At 45.5% G+C, this 18575-nt stretch overlaps 1 protein-coding gene across 1 annotated transcript in view; it reads left to right on the top strand.

Moving 5' to 3' along the window:
* Positions 1 to 18575, top strand: part of vta1 (vesicle (multivesicular body) trafficking 1) — a 58575-nt gene that overhangs the window by 27685 nt on the left and 12315 nt on the right. Inside the window, exons 4-5 of the mRNA XM_079996844.1 lie at positions 4639 to 4714; positions 6680 to 6791. Coding sequence (XP_079852970.1) covers positions 4639 to 4714; positions 6680 to 6791 — 188 coding nt within the window. The remainder of the gene's footprint in view (positions 1 to 4638; positions 4715 to 6679; positions 6792 to 18575) is intronic.

Genomic DNA, 18575 nt, shown 5'->3' with positions numbered 1-18575 from the left:
CGCACCTTTGTATAAGCCGCATGGTTCAAAACCTAGGAAAAAAGTAGCGGCTTATAGTCCGGAATATACGGTAGTTGAATCTAATCTTTTCTTCTCTTCTCTCCTCTCCCAGTGACCTCCTTCATCTTCTCGTCTTTTCTGCTCCTCCCCTCTCCATGTCTTCCTTTCCTCTCCTCCTCTTCCTCTCCTCCCACATTTCTCTTCTTTCCTCCCCTGTCATAACTCCCCCTACATCTTTCTCTTCATATTCCCCCTCCTCCTGCTTTCCTCTTCCTCCCTCCCCTCTCCTCCACATCTCCCTCTTCCTCCTCTTCCTCTCCCTTCTACTCTTGTGATTTCATTATTATGTACATTAATTATCGTGTCAGGGTTTTGCTCGATAGTTAATTAAACGTGTCCCTAATTAGACAACCTGTTAATTTTGCACATCCTCCTCTCTTCAATCATGTCTACATGCTGCCTGCCAGGAACAGGCTATCACTAAGATGCAGGCACTGTATATATGTAAATATTGCTGTCCATATACACTGTATGTACACACGCACGCACACACACACACAGGCTCTGTCTAAAAGCATCCTATTTGTCTCTCAGAAACAGAGTTTGTTGTTTTTGTGCCTGTGTGTTGTCCATGATGTCATGTGTAAAATCACATTCCTGAGCACAGATCACAGAATGTGTCCTGAATTCTAAGTTCCCTGTCAGGAAGCACTTCAGAGTACATCATTTAAAGGTTGATGCCAAACTCACTGCATCCCTCCTCAGGAGCTGCACCGCAGGGCTTTCCTTAGGAGGGATGCAGGCTGTGCATGCCCAAACTGCAGCAGAGGTATATATTTCTGTGATGTGTAAAGAAAAACCGTATATCATAATACGTTGTGAAGACGAGGTGAGCTGTTTGAGCTATACCAGTGTCAGATATTACCATATATTGACATTAGGTATTCGATTTTCAACACCTCATATTATGACAAGTTTTGGGTAATTTTTTTTTCCGAATCGATTGTCAGTCACTGACAGAAATGTAACCACAATGTCTAATTATGTTGTGTGTGTGTGTGTGTGTGTGTGTGTGTGTGTGTGTGTGTGTGTGTGTGCGTGTGCGTGTGCGTGCGTGCGTGCGTGCGTGCGTGCGTGCGTGCGTGCGTGCGTGCGTGCGTGTTTGATCCTATAGATAAGAGTGGATAAACTTGATTAAAAAATGGTGTTGGTCACCTACGCATAAAAACATAAATCACACAAAAATATATCAATAAGACAATACTGCACATTCCAAAAGGACATCATCACTCAAGACGCAACCAATACAATAAAAAAAGGATACTCGCAGCCAATAACAATAATAAAAACCATTACCAATAAAAATCTTCTCCAATGTTAAAAAATAAAAATAATAAAAGAAACAATACCAATAAAAATGGAGTTTGGCACTATGTTGTCGGCAGGTTTAACAGCTGAGGGCGCTGATGACATCATGAAACGCTGTAATTGCTGTATAACGGTTCCAGCTTTACTCTCCAGAAGTGCCTGTGCAACCAGCACTACCGTGGCTTCCACCGCAGTCGGTGAAAGTAAACAGTCCCCTCTCCTCTCCCCTGTTCTCCTCTCCTCCCTTCTCCACCCCTCTTCCCTCCTCGTCCTATCTTTTCTGTCCCCTTCTCTCCGTCCAGGCTCGTAAACGACCGGGCCTTTCATCTTGTCCTTTTTTTTCCAGTGGTGCCGTCAAACTGCGGTCCAAAGTTCTCAATAAAACTTAAAACATGTAAGCTATGTGAGAGGCCTCGGCAGAACAGGGAACCATAGTAGATCGCAAGAAGCAAAAATCCCTTTTTTAAAAGAAGGATATCCATCTGTTTTTACTGATTCATTCTCATTTAGAAGTGTTTTGAATAATTATTCTAAGACATAGCTTTTAACTCAGGAGACAAAAACAGCTATGAGTGTGTATATCTTCGTGTGTTTGTTTTTGTGTATGCGTGCGTATTCTTGTTAAATTATGTCATTACAATCCTGTGTTTCCCTCTGGTGTGATAACTCAGTGAGTTTTGGCCTAAGCTGCATAATGTAGTATCCTCTGGAGGAGCGGGTGTGGTTTACAGACACTTCAAGGCCAATTTTCTTCAAAATTGCTCCAAAAACTTAACCAGACAAAACTTCTCACCTTCCAAACAACAGTGTTATCAAGACCACCCCTCCACAGAAACAGGTCAAGAGCAAGGAAGGAGGGAATGAGGGGAGGTAGGACGCATAAGGGTACAATGGCATATTTGCATTAATCCCCCAGGGATTCCTTCCTTCCTTCCTTCCTATGGAAGGAAGGAAGGAAATAAGGGTTGAGGGAGGGAAGAAAGGAAGAATGGAGAGAAGGAAAGAACAATTGGTGGGGGGGGGGCGAGATTGGAAGGAAGGAAGGATACACTTGGAATTTTTTTGTATTCCTAGGGGGAATTTAGGAATGAGGGAAGGAAGGAGGAGGGATGGTGGGAAAGAGTGATGGAAAGGAGGGATGGAGGTAGTGAAGGGAGGAGGGAGGGAGTGAAGGAAGGATGGATGAGGGGAAGGGGGATCAAAGGATGGAACGATTGAAGGAGGGAGGAAAGGAGGGAAGGGCTGAGGGAGGGAAGGAAGGTAGGATGGAGAGAAGAATGCAAGGAAGGGTGGAGGAAACAAAATATGTTATGTACGTTCTGTCTTGTCTATGTCATCCATTTGGAGCTCCCTCCATACTCTATGATATATAATAACAGTAGTCGATGGAATGCTCAATTACACATGAAACATTTCCTAACATGAGATGTGGAATATCCAGTCTTTGATCAGTGTCATTTTTGGAAGAACAGTTTAATTTTTTCATGAGCCCCAATCTGTTGCTTATTTGCCTAAATGTGAATTGTCATGCGTAAAATGAGTGATGCTGACTCCAAAATGATACCAGTAAAAGGAAATAAACAAGAGCTCTTGACACACTCCCTCACCGCTGTTGTGGTGAGAATGGTGGGACCCAAAAACAGGCGCCACCGTCTCTGCAGACTTGTGGAGGTGTGAACACACACGCTGTCAGGTGGAGCTTTAGAGTTGCTCTATGTTTCGGCTCTATGTTTTTTTTTTTTTTGGGTCATTTTATTCGCGTTCCAGCGGAGGTGTAGACAAATAAGCCCCAGGTCAACTAGGAACCTGTGCTGTCGTTTAACGGGGCAGCGGGGCCTCAGAGGGGTGATGTGTAACTGCTGGACACACACACACACACACACACACACACGCGCACACACACACACACAGGACAGGGGGGGGCAAAATGTGAGGGTCTATGTGGAAGTTGGAATCAGAGACTTCCTGTTGCATGTTGCGTCAGATTTTTTATGGTAACTTATTCATTACATGTGTTAGTGTGCGTGTATTTATATTTATACTTCCTGTGGCCGGGGGGGGGGGGGGGGGGGTGTGTGTGTGTGTGTGTGTGTGTGTGTGTGTGTGTGTGTGTGTGTGTGTGTGTGTGTGTGTTACCTCTGCTGTTTCCGTTGCTGTGATCACAGTGTTTTCTGGGACCAATCAACTCTCACCTCTGAATCTCTGAACACACACACACACACACACACACACACACACACACACACACACACACACACACGCAGTTTTGTGGAGCCCAGGGCAGGGCCAGCTGTCGGCCTCCGTCTCCGCTCTCTGAACTCTGCTGGACACACTGTTGTGAAATTAACGTCCTGAAAAACACTTAAAATCTCAACATTGATAAATGCAGCTGCACCCTCGGCGTCCCAAGGCCCGGAACGTATATGTTGCAATGTTCAATGTCACATGTCTCTGGATGGATGTACATTATTATAATTATTATTTATTTTATTTATTATTGTTATTATTATTATTATTATTATCATCATTATCATTATTATTATTATTTTTTTTTTATTATTATTATTATTATCATTATCATTATTATTATTAAGCTTATACTATGAAGGGGACATACATTGAACTAGAAGGACAATTAAACAATCAATCACATGTCAATTAGCATGACATGGCGAACCTAATTCATACCCTATTTTATATTCAAATATTCAGTTGATCATCAATCCGATCATTATTTTCAAGAAGTTTCAATTTCAATTCAATTTCAGTTTCAATCAGAGGTGGTTAGAGTCCTCAAAATGTGTAAAATGTACGTCAACTATAAGTCATTTACAGGAAACAACCTTCTTAGAGTAGCTCAACGTTTCAAAATGATCCGCCCCAATAACATGAGAGGACACAGATACATACAAATACAGATTTGACATGGAGCTTCAACAAGCGTATGAACCAACAATGTGTGTGTGTTCATCGATAAAAAATAATATTTAAGATTGATAAAAACTGGAATCAAACATAAAAATGAAGTGATAGGAAGCAGACAAAATGGAACTTAATGAAAGATTTATTAGAAAGGATGAAACCACAGGTGTTTTAGATGTTTCTTCCTCACGGTATGTACTTCTCTCCCCCTTCCCTCCCTCTCTCCTCCTTCCTTCCCTCCTCTCCCTATTCCCTCCCTCCTTCCCTCCCTCCTTCGCCCCCCCCTTCGCTCCCTTCCCTCTCCCTTCCCTTCCCTCCCCCCTTCGCTCCCTCTCCTCCCCCTTCCAGGAACATGATCAAGTCGTTCTACACTGCCAGTCTCCTGATAGACGTCCTGTCTGTCTTTGGAGAGCTCTCAGAGGAGGTACGTCGACACCCGCTCATAAATTGTCACCAAACTGTCCCTCCGTTTCCATTTCCGAGTCCCATCCCATTATACACAAGCCTAATAAACCATTTTGCCAGCTTACAAAGGTTTTGCATTGGAATAGAACGGAATGCAAAAGGGACCTCCGGTTTGTTAACCTCCAAATTGGCCGTAAAGGGCAGTCGTCACGCTGCGGTTAAAATGTTGTCAAATGTAACACCAGCCTCAGGCCGCTGCTTATCATTTGACAACCTGATTGAACATAAAGTCATTGTGTGTTTTAGTAGTCAGTGGAGAGTTCAAATTTTTAAGTCATTAAGCTGCTCAAGGAATGACCCAATCATTTTCAAACTCATCTTCCTTCTGGAAGTTACTAAACATACAGAGGTAAATGGCTTTTTATTTATTTATGTTTTTTGACATGGAAAGTGGTTGACAAACGTGTTTATAAGTACTGAGGGGCAACAGTATACAGGACAAGGAGCGGGTCGTCTACTGAGCGGAAGGTTGCCGGTTCGATCCCCGGCTCCCGGTAGCGTGCTGATGTGTCCTTGAGCAAGACGCTTGACCATCTAACTGCTCCCCGGGCGCCCCTATATGGCAGCTCACTGTTCTTAGATACATCAGATACTAAGATGGTGAAATGCAGAGAAATTGCAAATTTCCCCGTTGTAGGACTAATAAAGATTTATAAAAAAAAAAAAGGGGGGGGGGCTGGAGGGGAGATAATATGAGATAAAACTTGATGTCAAACACCACAGAAGAACATGAGGAGACACGCGTGCTCCTCATGAGCTTCTCCTCAAGCGCCGAACACTGTCTGGACGCGATTCCTTAAGTCTTGAAATCCTTGAAATCCTTTACCGGCGACGCCACGTACGTCACAACGGCCCCGCACAAATACACAAAAAAGCGGAGCTTTGAAGGAATCTCCGCCCTGGAAGGCGTTTTCAGTCTCGCCTCAAACGCCGCCTTCCTGTGGACGGGAGGCCGAAACGCAGGGAAAATGCTACATTTTTAAAATCATCCGTCGAGCCGCGTGGACAGGAAGCGTTGTTGCTGAAAGCTCCTCACGAGGTTCTGGAGCTCCCTCCCCGGTTCCTCCACAAACTCCGTGTAGCGTCCTGGCTCCCGCCGCTCCACGGCTCCTCCTGCTGCAGCCATGTTTGACGGACAGGGGAGGACGGACTGCCGGGCGGCGGGAGGAGTAGGGAGATGTTTTATTCATTTGTACCCGAAGGACAGGTTTTAATAAATAATTTGTTATTGGCTGGAGGCGGAATTTTTGCACGACACGGCTTAAAAATTCCTATTTTTGTTCTTTTATTATTTTTTGTCAAAATTGGCGAAAGTCGACGTCGAAGTTTCCGCCCGTCAGCGCGGGACTGGCAGGGTATGAAAGTTTGAACTTCTCGTTCTTTGTGTATGAACGCCTTCGCCTGACGCCGCCCTTCAGCGCCCCGCTCATGGATGACGACGTGAGCGTGTCAGCTTTGTGTTCCTCCGTGTTGTTCTGCTGATTAGACGCCGCAGGCTCAGACTGGGCCTCCCCTGCTCCCTCCTTTGTTTAAACACGGAGCTTATCTGGAGCCAGCAGGAGTTGATCTGGCCAAGTTATCGGCTCGTCTGGTTTCATCTTTCGCCTCCTCTCCTCACCTCCTCACCCCTCCTCCTCCTCTCCTGTCCTCACCTGTCTTCAACCTTTCCTCCCCCTCCTCTTTCCTCCCCTTCTCGCCTCCTCTCCTCTCCCTACTTCTTTTTCATCTCCTCTCTCCTCCCTTCTCTCTGCTCCTCTCTCCCCACTCCTCTCCTCCTCTTTCTCTCCGCACCTCCTCACGGCTTCCCTCCTCCTCCTCTCCTCTTCTCCCCCTCCACACCTCTCCTCTTCTCCCTTCCACCCCGCTCCTCTCCCCCTCTTCTCTCCTCACCTCCTCTCCTCACCACCTCTCTCCTCTGCTCCAGAACTTCCAACACAGGAAGTACGCCCGCTGGAAGGCCACCTACATCCACAACTGCCTCAAGAGCGGAGAGACGCCGCAGGCCGGACCGATGGCCATGGAGGATGATGAAGAAGGTGGAGCTCATACACACACACACACACGCACACGCACAATCACATACAAACATACAGAAATGCGTTCATTCACACCTTTCACACAGGACTAGTTTATCATCACGTTTTAACGGCACCAAGAGCTGTGTGAGCGAATGAGTGAAAGATGAAGCCGAGAGAAAGTGTTATAGAGTTATAGAAAGTGGAAGAGAGAGAGTTTACGTGAGGTAAGAAAGGGAGAGTGGACGGAGAGGGGGACGGGGGTGGGGGCTGGAGGCTGGAGGGGGGGGCTCCTCAGTATTGTGTGTTTTATCAGGTTGAGAAGTGTAACAGGAAAACCCTGCGGACCAACAGGAGGCTTTAACAGATTACTGGCTGCCTGCGGGTGATTACCTACCAAGGTGGGGTGTGTTTTTTTTGGTGTGTGTGTGTGTGTGTGTGTGTGTGTGTGTGCGTGTGCGTGCGTGCGTGCTGTTACTCTCTTGTATCCAGTCGTGATCAATGTTGTGCCGTTGACCTTTGTGCTAATAAAACAGGGCAGCTTACTGCATCAGGCCTAACCTTTAAACAGAAAGGCTTGAGGGGAAACACCTTCAGACACACACACACACACACACCATCAATTATTCGGGCTCCAAGATGGCCGCCAACCGCCTTTTTAAAGTTCATTAAGACCCGGAAAATCAACAGAGGAAACCAGAAAGAAACCACAATCCACCAACCACAGTGGAGGTTACATCCTGAAATTCATCAGCCTGAGCGGTTTCAACCGGTTATAACCGACGCGGAGGGGGAGGACTCTCAAAACGTCGGCCGATTTCGTGGCCGAGAATTGATAAAAGCGTGTGGGAAGAGCACCAGGCTCCCAGGGTTGGTCGAGCCTCAGCTCCTGTTCACGTGGGGTCTCGTGTGTTCTCCTGTGCGTCGTGACACGTTGTTTTCTCCTGGGACGTAGCACTGATCTGCACTACAAAATGTGCGTCCACATGAAACGCCATGATGATCATGTCTTTATTCCGGCGGCCTTGATCAGGACCAAGCGCCTAAATGAAGAGGTGGAGAAGGTTGTGCTGGAGTTGTCTGATGTTTGAATAATGAAATGAATAATATTGGCCGATATGTAAATACCGATGATACGTATTTATGGGCATTCGTTGTTGATTTCACTCTGCTAGTACGGTCAGACAGGCTTTACTGTGCTACAGCCTTTGCTGCACATAAGCACAGTGAGAAGCTGCGGCAGAGTGGTAAGTTTCTCAATTGTAAAGCGTTCACTCAGGTTGGGGTACGAACAGATGAAGTGATTGAAGCCAACGTTTGAATAAGGCCTGAGGTGGTGAAGCTTTTGTCGGAAGCCACGGGAAGAGTCAAACTAAATCACCATCATAGGATAACCATCATCTCATATGACATATTAATAATAATAATAATAATAATAACTAATCCTACATAGATGAATCCAGAATTTAGAAACAGCTTTCTGAGACATTGCTTCATTTGATATGTATTTTGATATGTATATTAGTTGCAGACTAGGAAGTCCTGGACTAAGGTTTAGAAGGACTAGTCAGCTCCTTCTGTCTGGTTTGGTGCTGGTCCAGATAATCCAGTTCTTTTGCTGTCCAGGTCGATTTGGAGGCCCCGCCAATCATCCGAGGTTTAGAGTCAAGACAAGACACAAAGCCCATTTCAGTTAGTCCAGATTTAAAGTGTGATGTGGTCTCTGATTAGGCCTGATCTGCGCGTGCCAAACCGCCCCATTGTGGCCCGGCTGGAGGTGCAACGCTTAACGCTGCGAGTGCTGGAATGTGGTTGGTGAGCACGGCTGATCCATGACGCTGCAGCTCTGCCACCTGTCTGCACCGTGCAGCAGCCGAGGTCACACCAGGCGCACCCTGACCCCGAGGCCCCCTCCTCATACACAACCATCCCAACACACACACACACACACACACACACACACACACACACACACACACACACACGCGCGCGCGCCCACGCACACAGGCGCAGCCAATTTCTGGAGACTTCTCTCGCTGTTTTTTTGGATGTTTGGATCTTTCTCTCTGAATAGCTGCCTTTCTGTCTTTAATCCTCCATCCATCCCTCCCTCCCTCTTCCTTTTTTATTAATTTTTTTTTTTTTTACCCAGTTTGCATCTGGGTGTTGGGGTGTCTTTGTATGTGATGACATCATAATCACTTATTCTGACTGATGGCTGAGACTGCAGCTGATCTCATCATCCACCCTGTGTGTGTGTGTGTGTGTGTGTGTGTGTGTGTGTGTGTGTCCTATCAAGTTTTTTCTGTTGACTTCTCAGCATGGACTTAATGTTTCAACAACTTTCTTTTCGACACTGTGTGTGTGTGTGTGTGTGTGTGTGTGTGTGTGGTGTGTGTGTGTGTGTGTGTGTGTGTGTGTGTGTGTGTGTGTGTGTGTGTGTGTGTGTGTGTGTGTGTGTGTGTGTGTGTACACACGTGCTTGTTTTACTTTATTGTCATACAGTCGTCCCAGTGGCTCTGCTCAGGTGCTAAGAGAGAGAGATTGAGGTTGTGGCTGTGTGTGTGGCTGTGTGTGTGGCTGTATCCATGTTTTTGTTTCCCCAGTGGCCACTGGAAGTCCAAATCCCTAAGTTCCAAAACTGCAAATTACTTTTTTCGACATACAGGTCCATCCATCTTTCTTTCCTTATCCTGTTTGATTGATTTGTTTGTATTCATCTTTGTCAGTTAAGGCATATCTGGTGGTGGTGGTGGTGGTGGATATATTTTGCTCATTTTTGTGGATGTTCATCTACAAACGACGGTTCACTGACCACAACACTGCTGCAGCAATTTCACCACGGCTGCTTTTCACTTCTTGCGCGTGTCTTATCTCTGCATCCTTGCGTGGAAAGACGGAGCCCGCCACCATCAATGCAAACAGCATATACACAACCCATCCACAACGCAAACATGTTGAATGGATGCTTGTTATCAAAGTATCAGATTTATTTCACAAAACTCACAGATTACAACTTTGAGCATCCATGCATTTATTCTCTAAATGCCAGGTGCTGATATGATATTTCTGTTCTCACTCCGTAGCAACCGGCCAGATATATTTATATTTATCTATTTAAGATAACGCTTTATTGATCCTGGAGAGAAATTCAGTCGTCAGTGTTTATCCACAACATCCACAGAAACTGAACATCACCAGGCAAAGTCACACACTTAGTTTTTTTTCCTTATTTTGATAAAGCAAACATGAGCGGTTTCAAACCGAACAGAGCTGACTCATATAATATAAATATAATCATGTTTATTATAGTACTGAAGTCCTGAAGCGCTGTGCAGGTGATCAACCGGTCTAGCCTGTAATGCCAGGCACTGGACGCTGAACCAGACGTGACATGGACCATGATAAGTAGGTTAATGCACCTCCAGAGCATATAATAAAGTGGTGAGTGCACTCTCACACACACATGCAGCAACATATGTGCACGTACAGACACACCCATCCCAAACACACACACACACACACACACACACACACACACTTACATATTTAGACGTAGACTCACACACAGCAGTTCTCGCTACAGAAAGACCATTGTCTTAGAGCTGCTCCAGCCGCGCACTTTCCATTGCCTGGGAGGGGGGCTGTTTAGCCAGAGGAAAGGAATGGGAGGAGGAGGAGGAGGTGGAGATGGAGACGAGGGCTTTGCTTTGACACATTTGTCAGTGGAAAGTGAACGAGAGAGGCTGAGAAATGTCGCTGGCGCCTCGGCTGAGTGGAGGACGCGTGGAAAACCTCCGGGCGCCGGTGGAGAGAGAGGGTCCGGAGATAAACGGAGGGAGAGAGAGAGAGGGAGGAAGGTGCTTGAATGGGAACCAGTTCAGGAGGAAGTTCCTTTGTTCGGGAACATATTTTCCCTGAGTCACTGTGGAGCCTGTTCCTAAACTCTCACTGGCTGATTTAATAAGAGAGCAGCAGACTGACTAATGGACTGACTGGCTAACTGCTCGACTTATGGACTGAATAGAAAAGGGGACGTCCAGTTGATGAATCGTTATGAGCCGTAGTGAAGCACTGCGGTCGCACTGACTGGCAGGTTCTTGCCGGCGCCCGTGAGCAAGGGGTTCTTCTCTGCCGCACTCTGTCTAGCACAGACAGTAGAACGTCATAGTCGCACAGTTACTGGTGTTTGACTGTAAAAAAAAACACCAAACACCCCTCTTCTCAATCACCAGCTACTTAAGGTTCTGTGAAAGCCAAACATGTCTCATTTCCATCCCCGCCAGCCAAAGCAGCGGCCTGCCTGCTCAGCCAAAGCAGCGTTCAAATGTTTTGATGTAAAATAGTATGAAAACTCACTGTGTTATGTGAAGGAACCGTCTGATCCATAAGCGTCGTCCCTCTAGAGCAGTGGTTCTCAACCTGGGGTGCCAGACCCCTGCAGAGGGTCGCCAGAGATCTAGGGTGGTGGGAAGGGGGTCGCCAGGCTTTTGGACGAATTGAGGCATATGTTTTGTAATGGTTGAATATTAGTTAATGAATCCACATGAGGGCTAGTTCAAATATAAATGGTAACAACATCTAGGACTATTTGTTATTATATATTGTTTGCCCTAAAAACCTCGCTCTCTTTACCATGAAAATACGACAGATTCAGGAAAAAAAGGAATAAATGCATTTAAATAAATCTCGTGTCTCTGGTTGGATTTGGGGGGCCTCGGAGAATTTTTTACTTTTCTATTTTCTATGTTCATTAATTTGGTTGATTTATATGTTGTTTTGTTGTAATACACCCTCGCAGTCAGTCGGAACAGAATTTTGTTTAATTTATTTCTAAGCTGTGTAGTGTTCTGAATATCTCTGTTCACATCTGCTGCAGTTTCAGTCCGAAAAAACTGCTGCCGGTCCACGTGTCCTGGAAGATTTTTAATGTCCCGGACAAACGGGAGAGATTCCGGTCAAATATTATCTGTATCTATTGAGATTAAAAACAATTGATAGGCAGGCTGTACAAAGAATGAAATCATGAATGCATGTCGATTCCTAATATTTTTTATTGAATATTCAAAATAAAATAAGTCCCATCAGTTAATGCCGTTTTAAAAATAGATAAATGAATATTATGCATATGACGATTTTTAAATCAAATATTTTCCGTCTGTAATTAATAAGTAACAAGTGCAGCCGCTTTAATTAACAGTTTACTCAGATAAAATTTTGATAAAATCAAAAAACTAAAATAAAATGGCGATAAGGTCTAAATATATAATAAAGTTTGTGGTGTTGCACATCTTGTCGACATATTTTATACATTGGATATTTACCGTCTGCTTTGGGTCAGAACTTAATCATCCCAAAAAACACCAAACTTTGGATGTATGAGTCCTTGTTGTCTTATGACATCATCTTTCTGCTCCTCCTCCGAGTTCTGGACGCTGCGTTCTGTCGCTGCTCCGTGTGTGCTGTCTTTACAAGCACAACCTGTCCACGGGGAGGGGGCGGGGCTTATTTCTATGTCGACTAACGTGATTGGTTAGAGGTGACAGGTCAGCTTTAGATCGTCCGAACTGAAAGGCTTTCCGTCGGAACTTGCCGAACGTGGAAATGTACAGATCAGTGGATTTTTATTTTATTTTTTTAATCGAAACGATAGTCTGTTTTATTTTGACATAGAGGGAAAAAAGATTGTGATTATTGGTATCATTATATCACCCAGCACAAATTAAAATTGTGCTTAGAGGGAATCATTTTCACCAGACAATGAATGATGATTGACCAGAGAGATTTAAATCTGTCGGGTTTGCACAGATTTTCCCGGTCAAAAAATGGTGATTACCGGATAACGGAAACTCTGATCTCCTGTAGTTAGTGAGGGCCTTCAGGTCAACATGGGTGCTTGACCAACCAGCAGGAGACGAGGGATGTTCATCCAATCACAGGGAATTTTGTTGATGTAAAATTTAATCCAAAGTGGAATTGGAATTAATTAATTGGCTATATGCATGTTTGAGTGTGTTGGACTCAGGGAAAGCTACATAGATGTCAACATGTCCTTTGTATTTTCTGTTTCCTCGATGGGAGACACACACACACACACACACACACACACACACACACACACACACACACACAGCCAACCAGTCACACAATACACCACCATACTATAAAAAAAACATACCATACATATACACACACACACAGTGAACACATTTCATCATCCTTACAAACTGACCTACTTAAAATGTTAAGAAGAAAGACAGGCCGACAGACAAACACATTAGCATCCGATTGGTCCCCACCATCTGTTAACCAGTCGTGTGTGTGTGTGTGTGTGTGTGTGTGTGTGTGTGTGTGTGTGTGTGTGTGTGTGTGTGTGTGTGTGTGTGTGTGTGTGTGTGTGTGTGTGTGTGTGTGTGTGTGTGTGTGTGTGTGTGTGTGTGTGTGCACACATCTCCCATATTGAGGTTATCCACAATTTTCTCCCGCTCCGTAATTCCGTGTCGGACCCAGGGAGAGAATGCGTAAAGCGTCCGGTTCACACGACGACCTGCACATTTCGCTCCACAAATGCAGCCTTGTGAATCTAGTTCAAAAGCAGTTTAAATACACTTCAGTGGTGGTTGTCAAGGTGACCAATCGCGTTGACTTAACGCTGTTCACGAGGAGTAAATCCTGACCGTGGCCACTTTCTCTTTCCTTAAACGAACGACGCCAAAGAAGAGTGACCCCCAAATAATCTGCCTCCATCAGGGTTTGTTCATGTTCCTTCCCTGCATTTTTGGGCGTGGTCTTCACCTTGGTTTCTCAGTTGATGTTCTGCTCCTCAGTCTAGTCAAACTGTGGCACCCCTGCATCGTCTGGAGCTTCACTGAACTCTCAGAGTTTAATGGAAATGGAATGCAGCGCCATATTTGGCAGCAGTACCTTCAGTCCCTGTTTATTGATCTATACCAGGGCTCCTCAAGCTTTTTTCAACCACGGACCCCCTTATGTGAGAGAAAATAAACTGAGGACCGCCTTACGTATGGTGGTCGACCGATGTGGGTTTTTCAGTGGCCGGTGCCAATATTAAGAGAGTCTCTGCATCTAATACATACAACAATTCAATAATAATAACAAATGAGACGCAAAATTGCCGAACTTAAATGAACATTTATTTAACACTAATGTTATTTTCTGCCTTGTCTCCGCAGTGCACTTATTTAATATTAAAAATATATATATTTCAACTTAATAAATGTCCGCAGGTAATCAAAAAACTAAACTTTGTAATAAAACGTATGAATGAAAAATACGTAATTATAATCTATAAAAAGATGACTAATGATAAACTGCGTCATATTAAAGCCTTGTCGGGAAATAGTCTGTAACAGGGAGACCTTGCAGGATTTATTATTTACAATCAAAGTATTTACACAAAAAGATCCAGTTTTTACTAAATTCCCAAGTCCCATAGCAACGGAAAGCAACGGGCAGACGGTGGGACACGGCACAGGACACAGTTTTTTTGTTTGTAACAGAATGGGACAGTCCATTTACTTAATTGTGTTAAAAAATGTTGTTTCATACAAGTAAGGGAAGACGCAAAAATGAATAGATGTAAAATAAAAATCCAGGAAAAGTCGACACGGGAGGGCACCCATGGCGCAGCGCTGTCTGGAGGAGGGGAAAAACTCCACTCCTTTACGTTGTTCCTCAAATGCAAAGTGTTTCCAAACAGCACTTCTTCTGTTTTCTTTCAAAACTGTTCATTGCGGCTCAGTACTCAGCCATCTTTAATGAGCTAACACCATAACGAACAGGAGCAAATGAGCGAGAGGAGGCGGGGCTTGTGGGCGCTGCAGCGGTGTGTGTGTCAACTCGCTGTCGAGAAAAGAGAGAGGGAGGAAGCAGCTGCTGCCGCTGTAGCCGTAGTGCGTAAAATGAGTATTGAAACTGTTTCCAATAGTCAGAATCGCTATGTGTAGGAAAATAGATATTTTTGAACAGACTAGTCTGCAGACAATTTTTGCTTATCGGCCTTGTGAGCGCAGGCATCGACCGATGCGGATCTCAAGATGTGCAAATATCTGCCCAATTAATCGGCTGACCGATCAATCGGTCAACCACTGATGCCATACCGTATATACTGTATATATGTCGCAACAATAATTTGATGTTTCTTCTACACCGGTTGTGGGAAAACCCAAACACAATTCAAGGGACATGTGTTAGAAATATTTTTATTTGTATTTCAAAATACAGAATATAAAAACGGTGTATTCACAATTAACATCAATTAAATGAACAAGAATCATCGTAGCAGCACAAAATATCAATCACAAATCAAGGGCTAAAAGGGAGATAATTATACATATATATTGCATAAAAGTTATTTTATTCCTCAAAATTCAAAGGACACTTTGAAAATCACTGATCAATACCGCCCATAACGATATAGAGTAATGGATCCAATGCAAATTATTTCGTGGACTTAATTTATTCTACAAAACCTTTGAGTGATGCATTTTGGCACTCTGCTCTGACATTTATGGAATAAAACTAAAGTTCCAAATATCCAACCGCATCATGGCATCATCATTTCATCCATCCTTCCTTCCTTCCTTCCTTCCATCCATCCCTCCATCTCCCCCCATCCGGCATGTACTGTATATAGCGAGACGCAAAGGGAAAACCCTCTTCTCCAGTTTTCCCCCTTGTTTCTCTCTCCCTCTCTCCCTCTCTCTCCCTCTCTCTTTCTTTCTCTCGTGACTGCGCCTGGTTCACAGAGGTTCATGTTGTTCTTTAACATGTTTCCCCGCAGCTTGTTACATGAACCCCGCCCTTCTCCTTCCAGTTGGTCTCTCTAGAAAAACACAGCGCGGAAAAGCTCACGCCGTGTGACTTTAGTATGACACACAAACACCCGTACGTACGCCCTTTGTTTTGTTTGTGTCTTGATATGTTTTTATAACTGAACCTTACTGAATCCGTACTGCGGAGCCGTGCGGTGAAGAACAGCTTGTTGATTTAGTTTTTGTCCGTGCTCATTTGCGCCGACAAAAGAAAGAAGTGGGTGAATCTGCAGGAGAGAGTGTTTGGGGAGACTCGGACCTAATGGATATCCAATCCTGCGGAGGGGGTTGGAAGCGTACGTTGGATATGCAGTGCGACCGACCGATCTCAAAAAATACTTTTCTGCGCGCCCAATCAGAGCTCATGTGGCGTCGTCTCGGAGACCGGCTTTTGGGAGCGAGAAACCCGCCACAAAGGTCCTCCACCGGAGCGGCTCAGCTCATTCTGGCTGCTCTTACGGCGCTTTCATACCTGCGGTTTCGCATGTTTTGTTCCGAATCCGGGGCTGAAGGGATACGAAGTTGGTCCGATTGTTTTGACAGTTGAACAACCTTCCCCGCATGGGATCGACAGTATCGAAAATGGAGCATCAACAGAGTGTATTAGTCATTGTTTTTGAAGCCATTCTTCAGGCGTGAGAAAAGAAAGAAAGATTGTTTGTTGGCGCACGGAGCACACACACCACAACGCCCGCACCCATGTGGCGACGGTGGCTGACGCGCACACGCGCACACACACACACACACACACGCGCTTCAAATGGTGGTCGTTGAAACTCGTTCTCTGCATTGAACCCACCCCGGCTTGCCCTTCCTCCAGGGGGCAGCGAGGTGATGGGCAGCGTACAGCGCAGCACCCGCTTGTATGTCAGTGTTCCGTATGCGAGCAAAATGTTCAGTTTGATGCAACAGTCAAGACAGAAGAAGGTTTTATTACATCTGATAAGAAGACGTGCCGCCTCCGGATGCAGCGCGCGTCACATTATGCGTCCCGCGGGCGCGTTGTACCGCTTCGTACAGCGTTGCGCTCTCACCGCAGGCGTACCGACCCGGAATACATTTGGAAACGCGTCGAGACCGCCTACCCTGCCCTCGGGGGGTCTCGCTCCGCTTGTTTTGTTGTTCAACGGGGTGTGATTGCTGTGTTCTCATACGGTCAAGCAAACCGATGTTGGTGAGGAAGGTTGGCTCCAGGGTGCCATTTAACTGCTCCCAACGAGCCAGTGTGAAAGCACCCTTAGTGTCCACCAGTAGCAGCCTGTGGTTGTACTGGGCAGCTCCCAGTGTCCACCACTACCAGACTATGGTTGTACCTAGTAGCTCCCAGTGTCCAGCAGTACCAGACTGTGGTTGTACTGGGCAGCTCCCAGTGTCCTCCAGTACCAGACTGTGGTTATACTGGGCAGCTCCCAGTGTCCACCAGTACCAGACTGTGGTTGTACCTGGCAGCTCCCAGTGTCCACCAGTACCAGACTGGTTGTACTGGGAAGCTCCCAGTGTCCACCACTACCAGACTGGTTGTACTGGGCAGCTCCCAGTGTCCACCACTACCAGTCTGGTTGTACTGGGCAGCTCCCAGTGTTCAACACTGTCTTTGGACTGGCCAGTACAACCAGTGTTGTTGCCGTCCCCCAGACCGTAGGAATGTGTTGTTTTCACGGTCAGCTGTTCCATGTGGAGGAGGACTTCAGGATGTAGTTGGAATGAAAATAGCGTTTTGTTTTGTGCTCAGGCCACGCTCTCTGCTGAGGAGATAACAAATCAAATCCTAACACCACGACTGAGTGGAAGAGTTTTCTCCTCAGAGCGGCCGTCACCCTCCATTCTGCTCTTAATCGCCACGTCTCTCCCTGCGGCGACGCGGTCACAGCCGGTCACCGCACGGTGTCGAATACAGCCTGTGTCGGCAAATCCTCAAACCGTCTTTTTAACGTGTAAAGATGTGTTTGGCTGTCGAGAGGTGTTTTCTTTCAATTAGGTGTGGTTTGCCCAGAGGGGGGGGGGGAGTCTGGAACGTAGTCGTAGGTTCTCGGAAGAGAGAGAACCCGACACCGCCGCGCCGGGATCGCTCCCTCTTTCTTTCTGTCAGTGTCTTTGTAGCGGCTGTGACTGACTCCTCATTCCCTCAGAATCAATCTTTACCGTAGCGGGACCCTCGTTCCGATCTAGTGACATCATCAACATGAAGTGGTGTGCGAGGGGAAGTTCACCAAAATAAGTTAGCTCATTATGGTGAGGACAGTATTATTAGGTTATTCTGTATCACACACACTCACACACACTCAAAACTGTAGCTCAGTGAGCTTGTAACATATATTTTTTGTGATTTTTCTACTTGTTTCCAATTGCTCATCACTTCAAGGTCTGAAATCACTACACTGGGATGTGATAGTACTGCATTTGGGAAATTCATAAAATTGAATGTCCATAACCTCTGGTGCTTTTCATAGAAACACTTTTGTTCATTAAGTCATGAAGTAAATGTTGTTTATAAAGCTCCTTTCAAAAGCAGAGTGACAAGGTGCTGTACTCTCAAGGCATGAAAGAAAGTAGGTGTCAAAAATTGAAAGTTAGAAACAGAAATGGTGACAATATAAAAACAGTAAAACTTGCACGGAAGGAAAACCCCCCATTACAACACAGAGTCAACATCTTCACACAGTCTGCATTTTTTCTCACTGAGGGAAGAGCGTTCCAGAGCGGGAGCTGTAACGGCAAGAGCTCGGTCACCCTTGTTTTTTTTGCCTTGATTTTGGGACGACAAGAAGGCGTTGGTCAGAAGGCGACCTGAGAGATCTCACTGAGGCCAGGGGGCACAAATGTTCCGAAATGTAAGGAGGGGCCAGCCCGTGTTGCTTTGTCAGCAATTAAAATAATTAAAAAAATCAATTCTGCAATTGATTGGTGACCAATGAAGAGCGGCCAACAGTGTTAAGTCCTCTCTCTTACCCCTTCACTCTCTCTCTCTCTC

Source organism: Zeus faber (assembly GCF_960531495.2).
Source record: "Zeus faber genome assembly, chromosome: 2".
Lineage (NCBI taxonomy): Eukaryota > Metazoa > Chordata > Actinopteri > Zeiformes > Zeidae > Zeus > Zeus faber.
This window is presented reverse-complemented; position numbering and strand designations above follow the sequence as displayed.